The 22211-nt window shown below is 58.8% G+C and overlaps 3 protein-coding genes across 3 annotated transcripts in view; 2 read left to right on the top strand and 1 right to left on the bottom strand.

Moving 5' to 3' along the window:
• On the top strand, window positions 1-7601 carry LOC141471081 (D-serine dehydratase-like). Its single transcript, XM_074157481.1, has 8 exons — window positions 1-56; window positions 1490-1645; window positions 2620-2900; window positions 4165-4351; window positions 5693-5814; window positions 5910-6099; window positions 6181-6286; window positions 6388-7601. The coding sequence occupies exons 1-8, from the start codon at window positions 37-39 to the stop codon at window positions 6475-6477; spliced, it is 1152 nt and encodes a 383-aa protein (XP_074013582.1). The 5' UTR covers window positions 1-36; the 3' UTR covers window positions 6478-7601.
• On the top strand, window positions 7481-11281 carry LOC141471227 (death domain-containing membrane protein NRADD-like). Its single transcript, XM_074157648.1, has 4 exons — window positions 7481-8063; window positions 9322-9505; window positions 9607-9752; window positions 10977-11281. The coding sequence occupies exons 1-4, from the start codon at window positions 7481-7483 to the stop codon at window positions 11279-11281; spliced, it is 1218 nt and encodes a 405-aa protein (XP_074013749.1).
• A 1345-nt stretch (window positions 11282-12626) lies between these two features.
• Window positions 12627-22211, bottom strand: part of SETD2 (SET domain containing 2, histone lysine methyltransferase) — a 52797-nt gene continuing 43212 nt past the window's right edge. The window contains exons 18-20 of the mRNA XM_074157649.1: window positions 15371-15451; window positions 14972-15073; window positions 12627-13884 (exon numbers count right to left, since the gene is read on the bottom strand). Of these exons, the coding sequence (XP_074013750.1) occupies window positions 13723-13884; window positions 14972-15073; window positions 15371-15451 (345 nt within the window). The 3' untranslated portion in view covers window positions 12627-13722. The remainder of the gene's footprint in view (window positions 13885-14971; window positions 15074-15370; window positions 15452-22211) is intronic.

The following is a 22211-nucleotide window of genomic DNA, read 5'->3' on the forward strand; positions in this document are numbered from 1 at the left end:
GCTGAGCCGGGAGCAGCCGCAGCACCGGACGGAGGGATGGACGGACGGACGGACAGGTGGGCAGGGGGAGGGATGGGTGCTCTGGGTGCCACCGGGACCTTCACCCCTGGACAGCCTCGTGGTGGGTACCCTGGGTCTGGGTGGGGACACTGAGGTCACCCCACCAAAAGGTCTGGATGTCACCATCCCACCGGGACCTGGAAAGGTGTCACTGTCCCCACGTCCTGGGCCTGGGTGGCCCGGTCCCACGTGTCCCAGTCCCAGGTGGCCCAGTTTCTAGTGTCCTTATCCTAGGTGACTCAGGCATCCCAGTCCCAGGTGGCCTAGTTTCCAGTGTCCCGGTCCCAGACATCCCTCCTCCCAGTGTCCCTATCCCAGGTGATCCAGTCCCAGGTTCCCCATTTCCATGGGTCCCAGTCCCAAGGGTCCCTGTTCCCAGTGTCGCTGTCCCATATGTTCCCATCCCAGGTGTCCCTATTCCCAGTATCCCTGTTTCAGGTGATCCAGGTGTCCCAGTCCCAAGTGACCCAGATGTCCCTTGTCCCAGGTGTCCCAGTCCCAAGTGACCCAGATGTCCCCTGTCCTGGGTTTCCCAAGTCCCCACTGTCCCTGTCTCAGGTGATCCTGGTGTCCCAGCCCCAGGTGTCCCTGTCCCAGTTTTCCCAGTCCCATATGTCTCTGTTTCCCCAGTATCCCCATCCCAAGTGACTCAGGTGTCCCAGTCCCATATGTCCCTACGCCATGTATCCCAGTCCTAGATGTCCCAGTCCCATGGGGGTTCAGGTGTCCCTGTCCCATGTATCCCAGTCCCATATGTCCCTCTCCCAGGTGTCCCTGTTCCAGATTTTCCAGTCCCAGATGTCCCAGTGTCCCCATCCCAGGTGTCCCAGACCTCCTGGTCCCATGTGTCCCTGTTCCCTATGTCCCATTCCCAGCTTTCCCAGTCACAGGTGTCTCTGTTCCCAGTGTCCCTGTCCCAGGTCACCTAATCCCATTATGGCCCACTCCACAGTTTCCCAGTCCCGTACGTGCCATTCCCAGGTGTCTCAGTCCCACTTGTCCCTATTCCCAGTGTCCCATTCCCAGGTGTCCCAGTCCCACTTGTCCCTATTCCCAGGTGTCCCGTTCCCAGGTGTCCCAGTCCCACTTGTCCCTATTCCCAGGTGTCCCAGTCCCAGTGTCCTGCTGAGAGCGAGAGAATCCCCGGGTTTGTGTCCAGTGGAGCCGGGGGGGGGGGATCTCCCTGGGCTGTCCCCGCACCGTCCCCATCCAAACCACCCCTCAGTGACACATCCCACGGGGGGGGGCTCAGCCCATTGCCCCCCAGGCCCCTGTCGTCCCCCCCCCAGCCAGGGTGCAGGGTGAGTGCAGGGTTTTTTTTTGGGGGAGGTGCATGGTGAGTGCAGGTTTGGGGGGGGGGATAGTGGGTGCGGGGCAGGCTCCCCCCCCCCTTCCCTGCTCCCTGTGTCCCCCCCCCCACCCCCCACAGCAGCAGCAGGTGGCTGGGAGCCCCCCTGGAGCAGTTGCCCACCCCGGCGCTGACCCTGGACCAGGCGACGGTGCGGCGCAACGCCGAGCGCATGCGGGAGCGCTGCCGGGCCCTGGGCCTCCGCCTGCGCCCCCACGTCAAAACCCACAAGACGCTGTGAGTGTGCCCCCCCCCCCCCCCCCCAGCATCCCCCCACCCTCCCCCAGCATCCCCATCTTTCCCCCAGAATCCCAGCATCTCCCCCAGTATCCCTCCATCAACCTCCCAGTATCCCTCCCAGCATCCCACCATTCTCCCCATCAGCATCCCACACCTTCTCCTCCGGCATTCCCTCCATCCTCCCCCCAGTATCCCTCCCAGCATCCCCCCACCTTCTACACCAGCATCCCCCCCAGTGTCCCTCCAGCATCTTCCCAGTATCCCTCCCAGCATCCCCCACCCTCCCGCTCAGCACCCCTCACCTTCCCCCCCAGCATCCCCCCAGAATCATCCCCAGTATCCCTCCCAGCATCCCTCCCCTTCCTCCCCAGCATCCTCCCACCTTCTGTACCAGTATCCCCATCTTCCCTCCAGTATCCCCCCACGTTCCTCCCCAGCAAACCCCCAGCATCCCTCCCAGTATCCCCCCATGTTCCTCCCCGGCATCCTCCCACCTTCTACACCAGCATCCCCCCAGAATCCCTCCAGTATCCCCACAGCATCCCACCACATTCCCACCCAGCATCCTCCCACCCTCCTCTCCAGCATCCCCCACCTTCTACACCAGCATCTCCATCATCCCTCCAGTATCCCCCCAGCATCCCCCCACCTTCCCACCCACCATCCTCCCACCCTCTTCCCCAGTATCCCCCCAGTATCCTCCCCAGCAACTCCCACCCTCCCCCCCCACCATCTCCCCCAGCATCTTCCCCAACTTCCCCCCCAGTATCCCCCTATCTTCCTCCCCAGTATCCCCCCACCTTCTACACCAGCATCCCTCCAGTATCCCCCCACATTCCCACCCGGTATCCCCCCAGCATCCTCCCCAGCGACCTCCATCCTCCCCTCATTTTTCCCCCCCACTTTCCCCTCCCAGTACCCCCACCATCACCTCCTCACACCTTCCCACCACCATCACCCCCCCTCCCCAGAGAAGGTGCCGAGCTGGCGACGGGTGGCACCCGCCGGGGCATCGTGGTCTCCACCTTGGCCGAAGCTCAGTTCTTCGCGGCGGGGGGGTTTGATGACATCCTCTACGCCTACCCCCTGCCGGGGGGGCGGCTGGAGGAATGTGCCGCCTTGGCCAAGCGCCTTCAAGCCTTCCAGGTCCTCCTCGACAGCCCCCAGGCCTTGGACCTCCTGCGCCAGCACCCGTTGCCCCCCGGCAAGCGCTGGCTCGTCTGGCTCAAGCTCGACTGCGGCAACGGGAGGGGTAGGTGACTCCACCCCCACCCCCCCAACACCTCCATCCCTCCCCCCCCAAAAGTAGCCCCCCCAAATCCCACCAGTGCCTGAGGTGGATGCAGAGATGGGCCATCACGTGTCTTCCCCAAGGGTGTTCTCATCCACCCACCCTCAGGATGCTCAATGGGGTGGGGTGTTCCATGTCCCGTCCCCCCCCCAGCCCCACCATGTCTACCAGGATGGGGCATTTAAGACACCCCCCCCCACCCCAAAAGTCATTATTCCCACCAGCCTCAGGCCCCCAGAACCACCATCTCAACCAGGATGAGGCATTTAAGACACTCCCCTCCCCAAAAAGTCATTCCCATCGAAAGAGATGCTCTATGTCTTCCCCAAGCCCCAGACCCACCATCTCCAACCAGGATGGGGCACCTAAGACACCCCCCCCCCCAAAAAAAGTCATTCTTCAAGGATTCTCCATGGGAAGGAGTGCTCTATGTGCTCCCCAATCTCCGTCCAACCAGGATGGGACATGTAAGACCCTCCCCCCCCCCCCCCCCCAAAAGTCATTATCCAAGGATGTTCCATTGGGGATGGATGCTCCATGTCCCACCAACCTCAGGCCCCCAGATTCACCATCTCAACCAGGATGGGATATTTAAGTCCCACCACCACCCCCAAATCCCATCTTCACCCACCCACCCACCACAGGGATGTCCCATGGGGGATGATGCCCCATGTCCCCCCAGGTGCCCAACCCCACCACCTCAGCCAGGATGGGGCATTTAAGACACGCACCCCCCCCAAAAGAAGTCATTCCTCAAGGCTGTACCATGGGGCAGAGGTGGCCCAAAGTCCCCATGATGGGACATTTGGGCCCCCCATTCCCTCAAACCCCATTTTCACCCACTCCCCCCCCCAGGATGCTCCATGGGGGGGGGTGATGCCCCATGTCCCCCCAGACGCTCAACCCCACCATCTCAACCAGGATGGGGCATTTAAGTGCTCCCCCCCCCCAAAAAAAGTCATTCTTCAACGAAGAGCCATAGGGCAGAGGTGGCCCAAAGCCTCCACGATGGGACATTTGAGCCCCCCCAAACGCCATTTTCACCCACTCACCCCCAGGATGCCCCATGGGGGGGTGATGCCCCATGGGGGGGATGATGCCCCATGTCCCCCCAGGCCCCCAGCCCCATCATCTCACCCAACGTGGGGCACAAAGGGCCCCCTCCCAAGCCCCCCACCCATGCCTGGACCACCCCCCCCCCCCCCCCGCCTCTCCCCACGGGCAGCCGGCGTGCGACCCACGGACCCCGGTGCCATGTCCCTGGCCCGTGCCATCGCCGAGGAGGCACCGGAGGAAGTGACATTGGTGGGGGTCTACGCTCACTGCGGGGACACCTACGGCTGCCGCGATGTCCCGGCCGTCCAAGCCATCGCCCGGGCCACCACCGCCGCCGTGATGGACTTCGTCACCGCGTGAGTGGCCCAAACCCGGGCTGGGCAGGGTTAAAGGGGTTATTTTGGGGGAGGGGGGGGTTGTCACCCACTGCCCTCACCCCCCCCCCCATTAAAATGCCGGTGGCTGGTTGTAAATGCAAATCACACACACACACACACCACACCCCCCAATAAAAGGGGGCCCTACAAAGCCCCCCCGGGGAGCCGGAGGAGGATGTTGGTGGCTCAGGTCACCTTTGATGTGGCTTTGGTGGCCGGTTGTGACCTGTCATTGTCTCATCGTCCCCCCCCTCCTCGGCCTTGTCACCCCTTTTGTCCCAGCGGGGGTTTGCATCCCGGAGGGAATTGCTGCCGGATGGTTCTTACCTGGGGGGGGGGCAGGAAGGGGGGGTGTCCCCTGGGACCCCCATCCCCCTCTCCCCACGTGCATGGGGACGTGCTTGTGACACCTCTGGGATGCTCAGGCACATCGAGGGGGAGGAGGGTCCCTGGCACATCGTGGGGGGGAATCCCTGGCACATCGCTGGGGGCGGGGGGGGGGCTGGGCATACTGAGGGGGTGCTCTGCCACATCTGGGGGTGGTCTCAGGTACAACTGGGGGTGCTCTGCCACATCTGGGGGCTCCTGGCCACATCTGGGGGGGGTGCTCTGACACATTGGGAGGGGGGACGAGTACATCCAGGGAGGGTCCCCAAGAACATCTGGGGGTGTTTTTACAGATCTTGGGGGGACTCAGGCATATCTGGGGGATCTCCAGCTCATCTGGGTACAGATTCTATGATTCTATGATTCTATGATCTCTGGCACATCTGGGGGCTCCCAGGCACATCTGGAGATGCCTGGGCACATTTGGGGGGGGGGTCTCTGCCACAGCTGGATGGTTCCCATGAATGTCTGAGGGGCTCCCTGGCACATCTGGGACTCCCTGAGGCATCATCTCTGGTCCCTCTCCTGTGGGACCCAGGGGTGATGGACTCATCTCCAGTCCTGCTTCCACGGTGCCTGCGGGTGATGGACCCACCTCTGGTCCTACTCCTGTGGCACCCAAGGGTGATGGACCCTCCTCTGGTCTTGCTCCCTATGGTGTTTGGGGGTGATGGACCCACCTCTGGTCCCGCTCCCGTGGCATCCAGTGGTGATGGACCCACCTCTGGTCCCACTCCCATGGTGACCAAGGATGATGGACCCATCTCTAGTCCCAGTCCTCATGGTACTTGGGGGTGATGGACTCATCTCTGGTCTTGCTCCTGTGGCACCAAGGGTGATGGACCCACCTCTGGTCCCACCTCTATGGTGCCTGGTGGTGATATCCCCTCCTGGCCATGCCCCAGCCCCTCAGAAGGTCCCATGTGCCAGCAGGCTGCGACAGGCGGGTGTACCGTGTCCCCAGGCCAGCATCGGCTCCACACCGTCCTGCAGCCACCCGGTGCCGGAGATGGCCCAGCTCACCGAGCTCCACCCGGGCAACTACCTCTTCTACGGTGAGCTGGTTGGAAACCCCCACCACCACCCTGGTGTGACCTCCTCCCTAGGGTGGGATGGACCCCAACCTGAACTGGGCACCTTCTTCTCCCAGACCTTCAGCAGACCCTGCTGGGTTCCTGCCAGCCAGAGGAGGTGGCCATCCGTGTCCTCACCAGGGTCATCGGTCACTACCCGCACCGCAACCAGCTGCTGGTGGACTGCGGGTGGGCTGCCCTCAGCCTCCACGGCCGTCACCAATCAACCATGGGCTGTGCCACCATCGAGGGGCACCCCCAGCTCAGGTGAGCACCGTAGTGGGGGGTGGTGGGGTGGGGGGTGTTGGGGGACACATGGGGTGGGGACGTGACGGCGTGTCCCCGCAGGCTGGTGGGGCTGACGCAGGAGCACGGGCAGGTGGAAGCCATCGATGGCCGGTTGGACTTTGAGCGCTTCCCGGTGGGCAGCACCCTGGCTCTCATCCCCTACCATGTGAGTACACGCCATGTCACGCCCCGTCATGCCTTGTCATGCCCCGTCACACCATGTCATGCCCCGTCATGCCCAACTCAACATCCCTCCCCGCCCTGCAGGCCTGTGCCACCGCCGCCATGCACCCCGTCTACTACGTCCACGCCGAGGGGAAGGTGGTGGAGCTCTGGCACCCTGTCCGTGGCTGGTAGGGAGGAGAGTGAGGAGCTTCTGGGGTGCTGTGCCCACGTTGGGGTGCTGCACCCACGTTGGGGTGCTGCACCCACACCGAGCCCCTGCACCGATGCCGAGACCCTGCACCCATGCCAGGGTGCTGCACCCATGCCAAGGTCCTGTACCTGCACCAATGTCCTGCACCCACACCAAGAGCCTGCACCCATTCCGGGGTCCCACACCAGCATCCTGCACCCACGCTGAGGCCAGGCACCCAAACCAGGGTCCTGCACCCACATCGGGGTGCTGCACCCAAGCTTGGGTCCCCCACCCATGCCAGGTGGGCCCTCTCCCCACTTCAAGGTGATGCACTCCCACCAAGGTCCTGCACCTATGCTGGTGTCCCACACCCATGTTGAGGTCCCGCACTTATACTGGGGTCCCATACCCATACTGGAGTCCCATGCCAGCATCCTGCACCCGCTCTGAGGCCAGGCACCCAAACCAGGGTCCTGCTGCACCAACATTGGGGTGCTGCACCCATGCTGGGAGTTCTGCACCCGCTCGGAGACCCTCTACCCATGCCAAGACTCTGCACCCATGCTGGGGTCCCACATCCATACATTGAGGCCATGCACCCATGCCAGGGTCTTGTACCCACATTGGGGTGCTACACACACACCAAGGTCCCGTGCCTTCACCGAGGTCCTGCACCAACGGTCAAGACCCTGTACCCATACTGGTGGCCCACACCTATACTGGGGTCCTACACCCTTACCGGGGTCCCACACCCATGCCAGCATCCTGCACCCATGCCGAGGCCAGGCAACGCAAACCAGGGTCCTGCTGCACCTACACTGAGGTTCCTGCACCCACACCGAGGCCCCGCACCCTTGCTGGGGTCCCACACCCATGCCAGTGTCCTGCACCCGCTTGGAGACCCTGCACCCACGCCAAGACTGCACCGGCGCTGGGGTCCTGCACCCATGCTGAAACCCTGGACCCACTTGGAGACCCTCCACCCACGCCAAGACTGCACCCATGCTGGGGTCCCGCACCCATGCCAAGGTCCTGCACCCATGCCAAGGTCCTGCACCCATGCTGAGGCCACCCTGGGGTGCTCACACTGGGGTCAATAAAGCCGCTTTACCCATTTCCAGACACTTCCGGCCCCGGGGCAGGGAGGGAACAGGCCGTGGGGAAGCGGTGGAGAGGAGGGACACCTTCTCCCCGATCCCAGTTTGGACCAGTCCGTCCCCATCCAGCCAGCGGCCACCGGCGCGGCCCGCACCGGGACGCGAACCTGGGATCCCCGGAGCCGAGCCCGGCCCGAAGCGGGCCCGAGCCCAGCCGAGGCGGAGGGGCGGGGCCCGGCCGCTCGCAGCCAATGGCGGAGCGCCCCGCCCTGCCCGGCCCGCGGCGAGCCGCGCCCGGCCCATCCCACTCGAGCGGAGCCGAGCGAAGCCGAAGGGGGCCGAACCGGACCGAGCGGAGCCGAACGAAGCCGAAGGGGGCCGAACCGAACCGAGCGGCGCCGAACCGGACCGAGGTGGACCGAACCGGACCGAGCGGGGCCCGGAGAGGCTCGAAGAAGTTGGGCTCGGCCCGACTCGGCTCTGTTCGGGTCGGCTCGGAGCGGTTCGGGTCTGTTCGGAACGGGTCCCGTGTCCGGTCCGGTCGGGGCGATGCGGCGGGACCGTGCGGTGCTGCCGGTGCTGCTGCTGCCGCTGCTCTGCCCGGTGCGGGACGGGGACCGGGGACGGGACGGGGACGGGACGGGGACGGGGACGGGGATGGGAATGGGACGGGGATGGGACGGGGATGGCACCGGGACCGGGAGGGGGTCGGCACCGGGACGGGGCTCCCCGCTGCCCCCCCCGCCCCCCTCCGGGACCCGCCGGGGGGGGCTCGGTGTGACTTTACCGGGTGTCTGCGGGGTGAGGTTCCCTCTGGTTTCTCTTGGGTTGCTTTGTTTTATTTCAGTTGGGTTTATCTCCTTCTCTTGCCTTTTATTTCGTTCTTTTATTCCATTTCACTTTTTTATTCCCGAGTTTTCACTTCGGTTTTTTTTTTTTTTATTTCACTTCGTTCCGTTTCTTTTCATTTCATCTCAAGGAGTTTTATTTCCTGCCTATTTTTATTTATTTTTTTTTTAATTGGATTATTGACTTGTATTATTTTTATCCGTTTTTTTTTTTTTTCAATTTTATTTATTTTCCTTTATTATTTCTTTTTTTTGTTGTTTGGGTTTTTTTTAAATTCTTTCGCTCCTCACCCCACCCTGTTCTATCCCCCCCCCCCCCCCTTCCCCCCCCGCGGGGGGTCCCGCCACCCCCCACCCCCCCACCCAGCCGGGGACGACCCCCGCCCCCCCCCCAATGTCCCCCCCCCGCACCCCCTCAATGTGTCCCCCCCCCCCATCACCCCCCCCCCCCCCCCAAGGAGCGGGTCCCCGGGACCCCAAACCAGCCCCACCACGGGGCGGGGGTGGGGGGGGGACACAGCGGGGGTTTGGGGAGGGGGGCAGTTGGGTGTCCTGGTGTCGTGTCGTGTCCCCCCCCCCCGGGGACAGCGTTGGGGGGGAAACTGAGGACACCCCCCCACCCCCCCCACCCCCCGCCTTTGTGCCCGCAGGTGCCGGGGGGGTGCGGGAGCGACGGGACGACGGCAGCGGGGGGGTGCTGCCCCCCCTGTCCCCCCAGCTTTGGCGTCACCGAGCCCTGCGGTCACCCCGACACCCCCTGCCAGCCCTGCACCCACAGTGAGTAACCCCCCCCCCGACCCGCCTCCCCCCTCCCCACCCACCTCTGGGTGCCGCTTGCCCCACAAGGGGAAACTGAGGCAGGACAGGGGGGTTCCCCCCCCCCCCCCCTTCCCTATAGATGAGGAGCTGGAGCGCATGGAAGGGGACCCCCCCAGGGAGTCGGTGACGGGGGTCCCCTCGCCCGCCACCCCCGAGTTCGTGCCACCGCCCCCCGAGGCCACCGGCAAGGACATCATCCCCGTCTACTGCTCCCTCCTGGCCGCCGTGGTGGTGGGACTCCTCGCCTACGTGGCCTTCAAGTGGTAGGTGTGGGGTGGGACAAGGGCGGGGAGGGGGGGGACACAGGAGGTGGTTATGGGGTCCCTGGGTGACAGTTGTGTCGTGTCCCCCCCGCCGTGGGCAGTTGGCACACGTGCAGGCAGAAGAAGCAGCTGGCCAAGGCGCGGGCAGGGGACTTGGGGACGTCACCCGAGGGGGAGAAGCTGCACAGCGACAGCGGGGTCTTCCTCGACACCCACAGCCTGCAGGAGCCCCACCAGCCCGCCAAGGGTGAGCACCCACCACCCAGCGATGGGTTTGGGGGGGGTGAGGTCTGGGGGGGGGGGGAGAGGGGGTGTTGTTCCCCGATGTCATCAGGATGGGGTTGGAGAGCACCCGTGTTCATGGGTGGGTAGTTCATGGAGTGGATCTGTACCTTTGGGGAGCATCTGGGTGGGGTTGGGGTGCTCCAGGGATGGGTTTGGGGTGCCACCATGGGCCGGGGAGCACCCACATGGGTTTTAGGGTGCACCTACAACCCAGGAAGCGCCCACATGGGTTTGGGGTCCCACCATGGCCTGGGGAACACTCATATGAGGTTGGGGTGCACCTATATCCCAAGGAGCACCCGCTTGGATTTGGGGTACCAGCATGGCTGAGGGAGTACCCACATAGGTTTGGGGTTCTACCATATGGGTACCAATACGGGGCTGGGGTGCACCTACAGCCCAGGGAGCATCCAGATGGGTTGGGGAGCACTGGGGAACCTCGGGGTTCACCCGGGTGGGGTTGGGGAGCACCCATGCCCCAGGGAGCACTCAGACAGGATTGGGGAGCACCCAAATAAGGTTGGGGAGCAACCAGATGGGGTTGGGAAGCACCCGTGCCCTGGGGAGTATGCAAATGGAGGTTAGGTAGCACCCAGATGGGGTTGAGGAACCACCCAAATGGGGTTGAAGACCACCCAAATGGGGTTGAGGAGCACCTGGATGGGGTTGGGGAGCACTCATGACCGGGGACCACCCAAATGGGGTTGAGGAGCACCTAGATAGGGTTGCGAAGCACCTGGATGGGGTTGGGGAGCACCCATGAGCTGGGGAGCGCCCAGATGGGGTTCACGGACCACCCAAATGGGGTTGAGGAGCACCTGGGTGGGGTTGGGGAGCACTCATGACCTGGGGACCACCCAAATGGGGTTGAGGAGCACCTGGGTGGGGTTGGGAAGCACTCATGACCTGGGGACCACCCAAATGGGGTTGAGGAGCACCTAGATGGGGTTGAGGAGCACCTGGATGGGGTTGGGGAGCACCCATGAGCTGGGGAGCGCCCAGATGGGGTTCAGGGACCACCCAAATGGGGTTGAGGAGCACCTGGATGGGTTTGGGGAGCACCTGTATCCTGATAAGTGTCTCTCTCCCGGGAGCCGGTGACACCCCCCGGCACAGAAATGGCACCGGGCAGTGACTCAAGGTGCCAACACCGACCCCCCCACACACACTTTCTTCCCACCCGCAGCCCCCCGCCCCGAGGGCCACCCCTTGAGCTCGGTGTCACCCCAACGTCAGGAGGAGCTGGAGCGGCTGCTGGAGAGCGGGGGGCCGGGAGGGGACTGGCGGGGCCTGGCCACCCGCTTGGGCTTCGGCCCCGACGCCATCGTCACCTTCGGCCGGGGCCGGGCCCCCGCCCGCGCCCTGCTCAGCGCCTGGGCCGGCACCGAGGGGGCCACCATGGAGACCCTCTGCCAGGCCCTGGTGGCCATCGGCCGCCACGACGTCGCCCGGCGCTTGGCGGGACCAGGGGACGCCACCTCCGCCGTGTGACCGTCCCCAAGGGCCGCGGGGACACCCTGCTCGGGCCTGTCTGGGGGGTTTTTTTGTACTTTTTTAGGGGTGTTGGGGTGGGAGGGGGGGGTGGGGGGGGATTTGGTGGCCCCCGGTGCGGGGGACGGTGACAGAGTGGGGGGGGGGGACGCGGCTGGTCCCATTAAACGTGTCACTCGTGTGTCAACGGGATCTGTGTGTCCTCAGGCGTCCGTGTGTCCCCAAGCACGTGCCACTGGGACGTGTCACCAGGACATGTGTCCCCTTCCGTGTCCGTGTGTCCTCAGGTGTTTGTGTGTCCCCAGGTGCTGTCGCTGGGACACGTGTCGCCACAAGTGTGTGTCACGGGGATGTGTGTCCCCAGGATGTGTCCCCTTAAGTGTCCGTGTGTCCCCTCCCTCCCCAAGCAGGTCACCATGATGCATGTCCCTTGGGTGTCTGTGAGTCCCCAAGCATGTGTCACTTGGATGCATGTCTGCAGGTGTCCCTGTGTCCCACCAAGTGCACGTCACCAGGATATGTCCCCTCAGGTGTCCATGTGTCCTCACGGTGCGTGTCCCTTGGGTCTCTGTGTGTCACTGGGACGTGTGTCCCACCAAGAGCATGTCACCAGGACGTGTCCCTTCAAGCGTGTGTCACCATGATGTGTGTCCTCAGGTGTCCGTGTGTCCCCAGGACGTATGTCATTGGGTCTCTGTGTGGTCCCAAGCACGTGTCACCAGGACATGCGTGTCCCCAACCACGTCCCCATGATGTGTGTCCTCAGGTGTCCATGTGTGTCCCCAAGCGTGTGTGACCATGATAGGTGTCTTCAAGTGTCCCTGTCCCCAGGATGTGTGTCCTCAGGCATCCCTGTGTGTCCCCCCTCCAAGCATTGTGTCACCAGGATGTGTCCCCTCAAGTGTCCGTGTGTCCCTGGGCTCTGTCTCCGTGTGTCCCCAAGCGCGGTGTCCCACCCCTGTCCCCACAAGGACAGTGGGGGGGGGGGGGGGAGAGGTGGCCCTAGGGGAGGGGACACCCCCCAAAGACCCCAAGGCAGGTGGCACCGGGGGACAACTGGGACACTAAGTGACACAAAAGAGCCGTTTTAACCCCAAAATGCCCACAGACACCCCCGCCCCGAGCTGGGTCACCCCGAAACCCCGTCCGGGGCTGACGGGGAGCGAGAGGGGACAAATCCTCATGTCCCCACCGGTGCCACCATCGTGTCCCCCCCTCCCCAAAAGCCAAACCTTTTTTCCAGGGGCGGGATCGGGTGTGGATTTATTTTATATATATATTTTTTTTTTTTTTTGGTCTTTTTTTTTTTCTTTTATTTTTTATTTTTTTGGTCATTTTTTTTTTTACATAAAAAGTTCCGTAAAAATTGGATAAAGTAAAATGATTTAAAGCAGTAAAATCAATCTTATCAACAACGGCGCGAGGCCCTGCCAGAAACCCCCGGGGGCGGCCCCGCTCCCCAATATTTACATGAAAACAACACAAAAAAGAAAAAAAAACAAAAAAAAACCCCAAAAAACCAGATTCAACTTCGCGGAACCGAAAAAAAAAAATAAAAATTAAAATAAAATAATAAAAACCGAGGAAACAATCAAAAAAAAAAACAAACCAACAAAAAAAATAACCCCGAAACTATCGTTACAAAGTGTTCCCGTGGTGACTTGGGCTAAAAGGAACCAAAAAAAAAACCCCAAAAATAAAATAAAAAGGAAAATTATCAATATATTCACATATAGGTTAAAATATAATACAGAGGTTGGTGGCGCGGGGGGGGGCGTCCGTGGCTGCCTCCGCGTGGCCCCGGCAGCAGGAACCTCCTGGCGCCGTCGGGAAGGGGGGGGGGAAGTTTATTTTCTCTATTTTTTCTTTTTTTTTTAAAAATAATAATAATAAATTCACAGGTTGGTGGTTGAAAACGGCAAATCCTGGCAGAACGGGGCGTTTATTCCGAGGTCGGGCCGCGGGCGGCGTCGCTGGGGTGGTGGAGGAGGTGGAGAAGGTGGTGGGCGCGGTGGTGGAGATGGTGGAGGTGGTGGTGACGACGAAGACGGTGGTGGAGATGGTGGTAGAGATGGTGGAGATGGTGGAGGTGGTGGTGACAACGAAGACGGTGGTGGAGATGGCAGTAGAGATGGTGGAGATGGTGGTAGAGATGATAGAGATGGTGGTAGAGATGGTGGTGGAGACGGTGGTGGTGGACATGGTGGTGGAGACAGTGGTGGAGATGGTGGAGACGGTGATGGAGATGGTGGGGACGGTGATGGAGATGGTGGGGACGGTGATGGAGATGGTGGTGGACACAGCGGTGAAGATAATGGAGATGGTGGTGGACACGGCGATGGAAATGATGGAGATGGTGGTGGACACGGTGACGGAAATGGTGGTGGAGATGATGGAGATGGTGGTGATAGTGGACATGGTGACAGAGATGGTGGTGGTGGTTACTCCAGCTCCGTGTCCTCTTTGGGTTTGTAGATGGCCCCGAATTTCTGCATGTATTTCTTGATGTATTCCTTCGTCTTGTGTTTGACGTTCTCATTACACTCCAGGTCCTCCGGGTTCTTGCAGTATTTCAGCTCCTTGTTCATGACGCCGTGAGTCAGCTGCGGGAGGTGGGGGGACAGGCCGGGAACACCCACCGTTATTCCCAGAATTCCCAGTCAGCCCAGTCTTGGGGATTCCCCAAGTTATTTTGCTATTATTCCCCAAATATTTCCTATTATTCCCAAATATTCCCCAAATATTGACTGTTATTCCCCAAATGTTAGCTATTATTCTCCCAAATATTGGCTGTTATTCCCCAAATATTCCCTATTATTCCCAAGTATTTGCTACTATTCCTCAAATATTGGCTATTAGTCCCCCAATATTGCTTATGATTCCCCAAATATTTCTTGTTATTACTAAATAGTGACTAATATTCCCAAAATATTGGCTAATATCCCCTAAATAGTCCACATGATTCCCAAATATTGGCTAATATTCCCCAACTACTTGCTTATTCCCCAAATATTGGCTATTACTCCCCCAATATTGACTATTATTCCCCAGATATTCCCTATTATACCCAAATATTCCCTAGTATTCCCCAAATATTGGCTAATACCCCCCAAATATTTGTAAATATTCCCAAATATTGCCTATTATTCCCCCAATATTCCTTATTATTCCCCAATATTGGCTAATATTCCCCAAACATTGGCTATTACTCCCCCAATATTGACTACTATTCCCCAAATATTCCCTATTATACCCAAATATTCCCTAATATTCCCCAATATTGGCTATTATTCCCCCAATATTTGTAAATATTCCCCAATATTGGCTATTATTCCCCCAATATTGGATATTATTCCCCCAATATTGGCTATTACTCCCCCAATATTGGCTACCATTCCCCAAATATTCCCTATTATACCCAAATATTCCCCAAATATTGGCTAATACCCCCCAATATTTGTAAATATTCCCCAAATATTGGCTATTACTCTCCCAATATTGCTTATGATTCCTCAAACATTCCCTATTATTCCCAAATATTTGCTAATATCCCCCAAATATTGGCTATTAACCCCCCAACATCGGCTGTTATCCCCCCAATACTGCTCCTTTCCCTCCCCCATTGCCCAGAGGAGCCGGCAGAGGGGCCGATGTCCCCCCTCGGGGGGGATGTCCCCGCGGTGCTGTCACCTTTCGCGCCAGGTGTTTGAAGTCCTCGGTGGTGGTGATACGTCCCACCTTGCAGTCGGGTTTGCGGTAGGGGTTCAGGCACTGCACGATGAACTGTGACATCTGCGGGAGAGGACACCTGCATGTGGCCTTGTTCCCAACCCCAGGGTGACGTGTCCCTAGGGCGACGTGTCCCCAAGGAACCCCTGCACCCAACCAGGGTCTCCATCCCAACGCGTTCCCATGGGATCCAATACAGTGGAACACCCTGATGTCCCCGAGCCATGGGATGTCCCCGAGCCATGGGGTGTCCCACGCCATTGTCACATCACCCGTGTGGGACACTGAACCCCCCTCCAATGTCCCCCTGAGACATGTCACTGGAGTGGGACAGTGACAAACACCCCACCAGAGACTCACTTCTTTCCTGAACACCTCCTTGCTCTTCTTGGCCAACTCGCTGGACGTGTCCGCTTCCGCCGTCTTGGCCTTCTTGGAAGACTGGGAGAGGGGACAACCATGTCACCGGGGCGAGCGGGGCCCTGCCTGTCCCCAGCCCATCCCTGTCCCCACCTTGGGGACAATGCTCCGGCCACCCCACAGCACAAGCTTCCCAGTCCACTCACAGTGAGCAGCCCAGTCCCAGCACTTCCCAGCCCATTCCCATCGGGGTTCCCAGCTTGCTCCCGATGAGCTTCCCAGCCCATTCCCAGTGGGCTCTCTAGCCCATTCCCAACACCTCCCAGCCCATTCCCAGTAGGCTCTCTAGCCCATTCCCAACACTTCCCAGCCCGCTCCCAGTGAGCTTCCCAACCTGCTCCCAGTGAGCTTCCCAGCCCATTCCCAGCACACTTCCCAACCTGGTCCCAGTGCACTTCCCAGCCCAATGCTGGCACGCTCTCCATCCCAGTCCAGCCATGATTCCCAGCCTGGTCCCAGTGAGCTTCCCAGCCCAGTGCTGGTGCACTCCCCAGTCCAGTCCTGGCAGTCCCAGTGAGCTTCCCAGCCCGAAACCAGTATGCTCCTCACCCCAGTCCAGGCACGCTTCCCAGACTGGTTCCAGTGTGCTTCCCAGCATGTTTCCCAGCCCATCACGGTGAGCTTCCCAGCCCAATCCAGGCCTGCTTCCCAGTCTGGTCCCAGTGAGCTTCCCAGCCCATTCCCAGCACGCTTCCCAGTCTGGTCCCAGTGAGCTCCCCAGTTTGATCCTGGCACACTTCCTGGCCCAGTCCGGGTGCGCTTCCCAGCCCAATTCCAGAGTATTTCCCAGCCCAATTCCAGAGCAATTCCAAGTCTTTAGCTTTAGACCATCACGGAAGGATAAAGTGAATTTTATAGGAATTTCTGGCTGTTCCTCCAAGCACTAATGGGATTTCACTTGCCGCCCGTGTTAATGGAGCAGAAACTGCCTCCCCAGGAGCATCCCTTCACCACCAGCTCCTCACCCGCCTCCCCACGCCCTCGTTTTCCGGAGAAATTTGGATACCGTGGGTCATCCCGACTCAGATTTTAAAGAGGGAGAGAGCAAAAGGGTTTTGTTAAATAAAGGCTTGCGAAGCCCAGGGAGATTTGCCACCTTCTGCTCTCTGAAGGTGTCCTGCTACTTCTTTGAATTTAAAAAAAAAAAAAATCCTATTTTTTTTTAAGTATCTCACCCTGAAAAAAAGCAGGAATTGTCCCATGCAGTGACTAGTGGTGTCCCTCAAGGGTCCGTGCTGGGACCAGTACTGTTTAACATTTTTATCAAAGACATAGACAGAGGGATTGAGAGCACCATCAGCAAGTTTGCAGATGACACCAAGCTGTGTGGTGTTGTCGATACGCCAGAGGGACGGGATGTCATTCAGAGGGACCTGGACAGGCTGGAGAGGTGGGCCCAGATGAACCTCATGAGGTTCAACAAAAACAAGTGCAGGATTCTGCACCTGGGCTGAAACAATCCTCGGTATAAATACAGCCTGGGGGATGAGGTGTTAGCAGCCCTGAGGAAAGGGACTTGGGGGTGCTGATGGAGGAGAAGCTGGACATGAGCAGGCAATGTGCTCTCGCAGCCCAGAAGGCCAATCCCATCCTGGGCTGCATCAAAAGAAGTGTTGCCAGCAGATCCAGAGAGGTGATTCTGCCACTTTGCTCTGGTGAGACCTCACCTGGAGCACTGTGTGCAGGTCTGGAGCCCTCAATATAGAAAGGACATGGACCTGATGGAGCGGGTCCAGAGGAGGGCCACCAAAATGATCAGGGGGCTGGAGCACCTCTCCTATGAGGACAGGCTGAGGGAGCTGGGGTTGTTCAGCCTGGAGAAGAGGAGGCTCCGGGGAGACCTCATAGCGGCCTTCCAGTACCCGAGGGGGGCTACAGGAAGGCTGGGGAGGGTCTGTTTCCAAAGGCCTGCAGTGACAGGACGAGGGGCAACGGTTTTAAGTTGGAGAAGGGGAGATTTAGATTGGATATTAGGAAAAAGTTCTTTACTCTGAGGGTGGTGGAACACTGGAACAGGTTGCCCAGGGAGGTGGTTGAGGCCCCTTCCCTTGAGACATTCAAGGTGAAGCTCGACGAGGTCCTGGGCAACCTGGTCTAGTTGGGGGTGTCCCTGCTGACTGCGGGGAGGTCGGACTAGATGACCTTTGGAGGTCCCTTCCAGCCTGGACCAATCTATGAATCTTTTCCCAACCCCCTGGATGAGGCTGCAAAACCCCAGATGCAAAACGCCGTGGGGCTTAAATCAACCCTGGACTGGGACGGTTTATGGCCGAGGGCTGTCCCCGAGCCAGCGCACATCAAAGCCACCCGTTCCCTGCCCCGCGGCTCCGGTACCAACATCAAAAGGTTGAGGGATTGGGGAGCAGATGGCTCCCGGCGCCGTCCCCAAGCCCTGTCACCTCCTGTCACCCACCTTTCCTCCGTCGCCGGGCTCCGGGTTCTCCTGCGCACCCCAATTTCTCTTAAATTCCCCGCATCGGGGCAAGGAAGGAGTTATTTTCTAGGCGGGTTTTAATCTACGGGGCTTTTAATTGAGCCCTCAAAGGCCGTTATAAATTATCAGCGCTAATTATCTGGCTAAAATGGAGCCGGGAAGGACGGGTTCGGAGGAGCCCGCGCTGCCAACGCCAAGTAAAAAGGAGTGAAAATTAAGGCGTAAAGAAATCAAACGCAAAAATAAAGCCTGGGATTAAATACTCCTGGGATTTCGAGCTCCGTCGCTTCCCACCACGACCACGGGAGGTGCTGGGGGGGGGGGCAGTGTGGAAAGGGAAAAGGGGTGGGAAAGCCAAGAACTGCCCCAAATCCCTAAACCAGGGAGTCAACGCGAAATCCTGCTCCTCTTGGTGGATGGGGGGAAAAGAAAAAAAAATCAGTGCCAAAAACTGGGGGGGGGGCATCAGGAAGAGACACAGAAACTGTATTTCTAAGCTACAGCTTGTGCAAAGGTGCTCATTTCTCCTTCTGCTGAAATTAATCTTTATTTTAACATGAAAACCTCCTTATCCAGGGGTTTTAGTCTCCCTTGAGGTGACCAAAGCGCTTCCCCCCGGATCCTCTCCAAAGCACTCCCGTAATCGCAAGCCAGGAAAACTCTAAAGCAGGAAAAGCCACCCACCCCCCCACCCCCCCCCAAAAGGGGTGACATTCACATTTATCAGCCTCCCTCCTTTATGCAAAAACCTCTCCAGAGGGGATGGAGAAGCCAGGAAAGACGGGAAAACCAGTCTGGGCTGGGGTGACGGGGTGGGAGCCGAATGAGCTGGGAAATCCAGAGGAGCCTCTGCAGGATGCTCCTCTCCAGCAGCACGGGATAAAGCTTTTCCAAAGGGGGGGGGGGGGGCTGGGGGGGGGAAAGAGGTTTTAAAATGTGATTTAAAGGGGAAAAGTGAGCCTGGCTTCCCGTGCCTCCTGTGCCTTTCCATCAAAATCACTAGCCCCAGGAGAGCTCAATCTCCCCCCCGCCCCCCCCCCCGGCTTTGAGGGCATGGAGGAGGGAGCAGATGATGCTCGGAAGCGCGTTGAACACGTTCCGGAGGAAATAAAATACCCCGGTGGCCGCTGTGGCAAGTGTTTTGGCCGGGGAGGGGACACACCAGGAATAGCAGCAGCAGCTGCCGAGTGGCCGGAGCCGCGATGCCGGGGGGGGTGGGGGGGTGGGGAGTTTAATTCCTCTTGGAAAAGGTGCAGGGTGGGGAGGAGGAGGAGGGTGGTAAAAAAAAAAAAAAAAATCCAAGGAATGCGGTTGCAATTGGGAGGGTGGAAGAATCCTTACGGAGGCGGGCGAGCTACGAGCTACAGGGGAATTCAATGTTCTTTCCACGACCCGGGAAAAAAACCCAACCTTCAGGCGATTCTGGGCGAGAAGGAATGAGATTTAAAGCTCTAAAGTGAGTAAAAACCGCAGCGCCATAAGGTCAGCCAAAGCCCCGCCGCCGGGGTTCACGTAGGAAGGAGGGATTGACGGCTTCAGAAAAGTTTTGCCCCTAAAAATAGGGATTTTGGGGGTTTGAGCGGTGAAAATTTGGGGCAGAAGCAGCCAGTTTTGCCGTAAGCCCTTTGAGCATCGCCCCGGTCCTCCGCACCCATTTTTATCCCAAAGGTTTGAAATCTGCCACGTAAACCCCTGCATTTACAGAAGCATCTTTCCTTCCACCGCCAAGACCCTCGAAAATCCGTCGGGAAAAGACTCCCGAGCTGCAAAGCACCAGCACAATTGTATCTGTGGTGCTGGTGGCTTCACCAAGGGCAAATCGTGCCTGACAAATTTGGTGGCCTTTTACGATACCGTCACAGGCTTGGTGGCCAAGGGCAGAGCAAGAGAGGTCATCTACCTGGACTTCTGCAAAGCGTTTGACACTGTCCCGCACGACATCCTGGTCTCAAAATTGGAAAGTCATGGGTTGGATGGATGAACCACTCAGCGGATAAGGAACTGGCTGGATGGCCGTACTCAAAGGGTTGTGGTCAATGGTTCAATGTCCAATTGGCGGCCAGTGACGAGTGGTGTTCCTCAGGGGTCGGTACTGGGACCAGTGCTGTTCAACATCTTTGTTGGAGACATGGACAGTGGGATAGAGCGCACCCTCAGCAAGTTTGCCGATGACACCAAGCTCGGTGGCGCGGTCGACACGCTGGAGGGAAGGGATGCCATCCAGAGGGACCTGGACAAGCTTCAGAGATGGGCTCGTGCAAATCACATGAAGTTCAGCCAGGCCAAGTGTGGGGTCCTGCACCTGGGACGTGGCAATCCCAGGCACAAATACAGGTTGGGTGGAGAATGGCTGGAGAGCAGCCCTGAGGAGAAGGACTTGGGGGTGTTGGTGGATGAGAAGCTCAACATGAGCCAGCAATGCGCGCTGGCAGGCCAGAAAGCCAACCACATCCTGGGCTGCATCAAGAGAAGTGTGGCCAGCAGGTCACGGGAGGTGACTCTACCCCTCTACTCTGCGCTCATGAGATCCCACCTGGAGCACTGTGTCCAGCTTTGGAGTCCTCAACAAAGGAAGGACATGGACCCGTTGGAACGGGTCCAGCAGAGGGCCACGAAGATGATCAGAAGGATGGAGCACCTCCCCTATGAAGACAGGCTGAGAGAGCTGGGGTTGTTCAGCCTGGAGAAGAGAAGGCTCCGGGGAGACCTCACAGCAGCCTTCCAATATCTGAAGGGAGCCTCCAGGAGAGCAGGAGATGTAGTGACAGGACAAGGGGTAATGGTTTTAAATTGGAAGAGGGGAGATTTAGATGAGATATTAGGAGGAAATTCTTTCCTGTGAGGGTGGTGAAGCACTGGAACAGGTTGCCCAGGGAAGCTGTGGCTGCCCCATCCCTGGAAGTGTTTAAGGCCAGGCTGGATGGGGCTTTGAGCAACCTGCTCTAGTGGAGCTAGATCGATTGGAACTCGATGATCTTTAAGGTCCCTTCCAACTCTAACCATTCTATGATTCTATGATTTTCTCGCCCAGAAGAGCCCAACCTTCTCAGCACCTTGAGCTCATCACAGGGACCTTCCCCAGCATCTCCAGGCTGGTCCAGCACCAGCTGGAGCGGCAAATCCCTCCGTGGGGATGCGGTTTATGGCTATTCCAGATGAATAAAACCTCTCCTTAAAGCTTAAAATGAAGGTTGGGTTAATAAATAGATTCTCGGGTCTCGCCCAGCGGGACAATATCCTTCAAGAGCGATTCGCAACCCAACCCAGGAGCAGGAGTGAAGATAAACTGGGATCGACCCCAGGCACACAGAGGGAAAACCCCTCCCATGGCAGCGAAACGCGCTGTAGAAAACAGGCAAAATTAGGAATATTTTGTTGTTCTTTCGGCCTGAGTCATCTGGAGGGTTCGTCAAGCTGCGTGAGCTGGTTTAGATGTTTTTTTCTGAGCACAATAAAGGGAGGAAGCGGCCGGAGAGGTGGGTCACGGCCGAACCCAAGGCTCACCCAAGGGATCCAGCAAACCCAAGCGATTCCAAGACGCTCCCGTGTTCAGGAATCCTCCCAGCGCTGTGATTTTTTGCTCCTTTCCCCGCCGAGGTTCCCAGATCCACAGGGGATACCAACAGGGCACGTGCGATGCCGACCCAGGGGCAAAAATCATTTAAAAGGCTTTTTTTTTTTTATGTTCCTCTGTGGAAGTAAAGGCTCCTCAGCCTCATTTTCTAATTAACTTTTTTACAGGGAGGTAAATATTTGCAAATAACACAGTTTAAGCCAACTCTCTAGGAATTCCAACCCAAGTCCTCATTACAAGGATTGGATTAACCCTTAGGATCCTGGCAAAACAGGGGAAAGGCGACGGCAGAGGAGCGGGAGATGTTTCTGGGCGCTGTAGGACGGACGGAGCCTTCAGCACCCACAAAATCAGCCCCAGGTCTGCGGGAATCACCCAAACATCAAGAGAATCGTTCCCTGAGAGTTATAACCCAACGAACCTTTCTTTCCACGGCTCTTCTCTCTTCTTTTTAGGGAATCAGGAAGGTATATAGGGTGATAAATCTATAGGGGCTCAGCAAGCGCCGCTCAGACTCTGCCCTCCCCGCGTTGCAAAGGCTGGAAACCCACCCTGATGGCAGCCGGGTCCTCCAAGGAGGCTCGGCCAAGCCCCCTCCCAACGAGGGCCGGGGTAGATGTGGCCACTGAGGGACCTAACTGGAAATTAAGCCCCATCTGGAGAGCGGCTCCATCCTCCTTTGGCAGCAGAAACGATGGGAGATGCTGCAGAACTCACCAGGAAAGCAGAAAGGTGGTTGGTGGGGGAAGCAACACAGAGCTCCCAGTTCCTCC

The sequence above is a fragment of the Numenius arquata genome, chromosome 12 (assembly GCF_964106895.1).
Source record: "Numenius arquata chromosome 12, bNumArq3.hap1.1, whole genome shotgun sequence".
Classification (NCBI taxonomy): domain Eukaryota; kingdom Metazoa; phylum Chordata; class Aves; order Charadriiformes; family Scolopacidae; genus Numenius; species Numenius arquata.

Excerpts from the sequence above, each read along its gene's own strand:
- LOC141471081 (XM_074157481.1), top strand. The coding sequence starts at position 37 with ATGGACGGACGGACGGACAG. Across the intron at positions 4,352-5,692 it reads GTGATGGACTTCGTCACCGC|GCTGCGACAGGCGGGTGTAC; the intron begins GTGAGTGGCCCA and ends ATGTGCCAGCAG. Across the intron at positions 6,100-6,180 it reads GAGGGGCACCCCCAGCTCAG|GCTGGTGGGGCTGACGCAGG; the intron begins GTGAGCACCGTA and ends GTGTCCCCGCAG.
- LOC141471227 (XM_074157648.1), top strand. The coding sequence starts at position 7,481 with ATGCTGGGGTCCCGCACCCATGCCAAGGTCCTGCACCCATGCCAAGGT. Across the intron at positions 9,506-9,606 it reads GCCTACGTGGCCTTCAAGTG|TTGGCACACGTGCAGGCAGA; the intron begins GTAGGTGTGGGG and ends CGCCGTGGGCAG. Across the intron at positions 9,753-10,976 it reads GCCCCACCAGCCCGCCAAGG|CCCCCCGCCCCGAGGGCCAC; the intron begins GTGAGCACCCAC and ends TCCCACCCGCAG.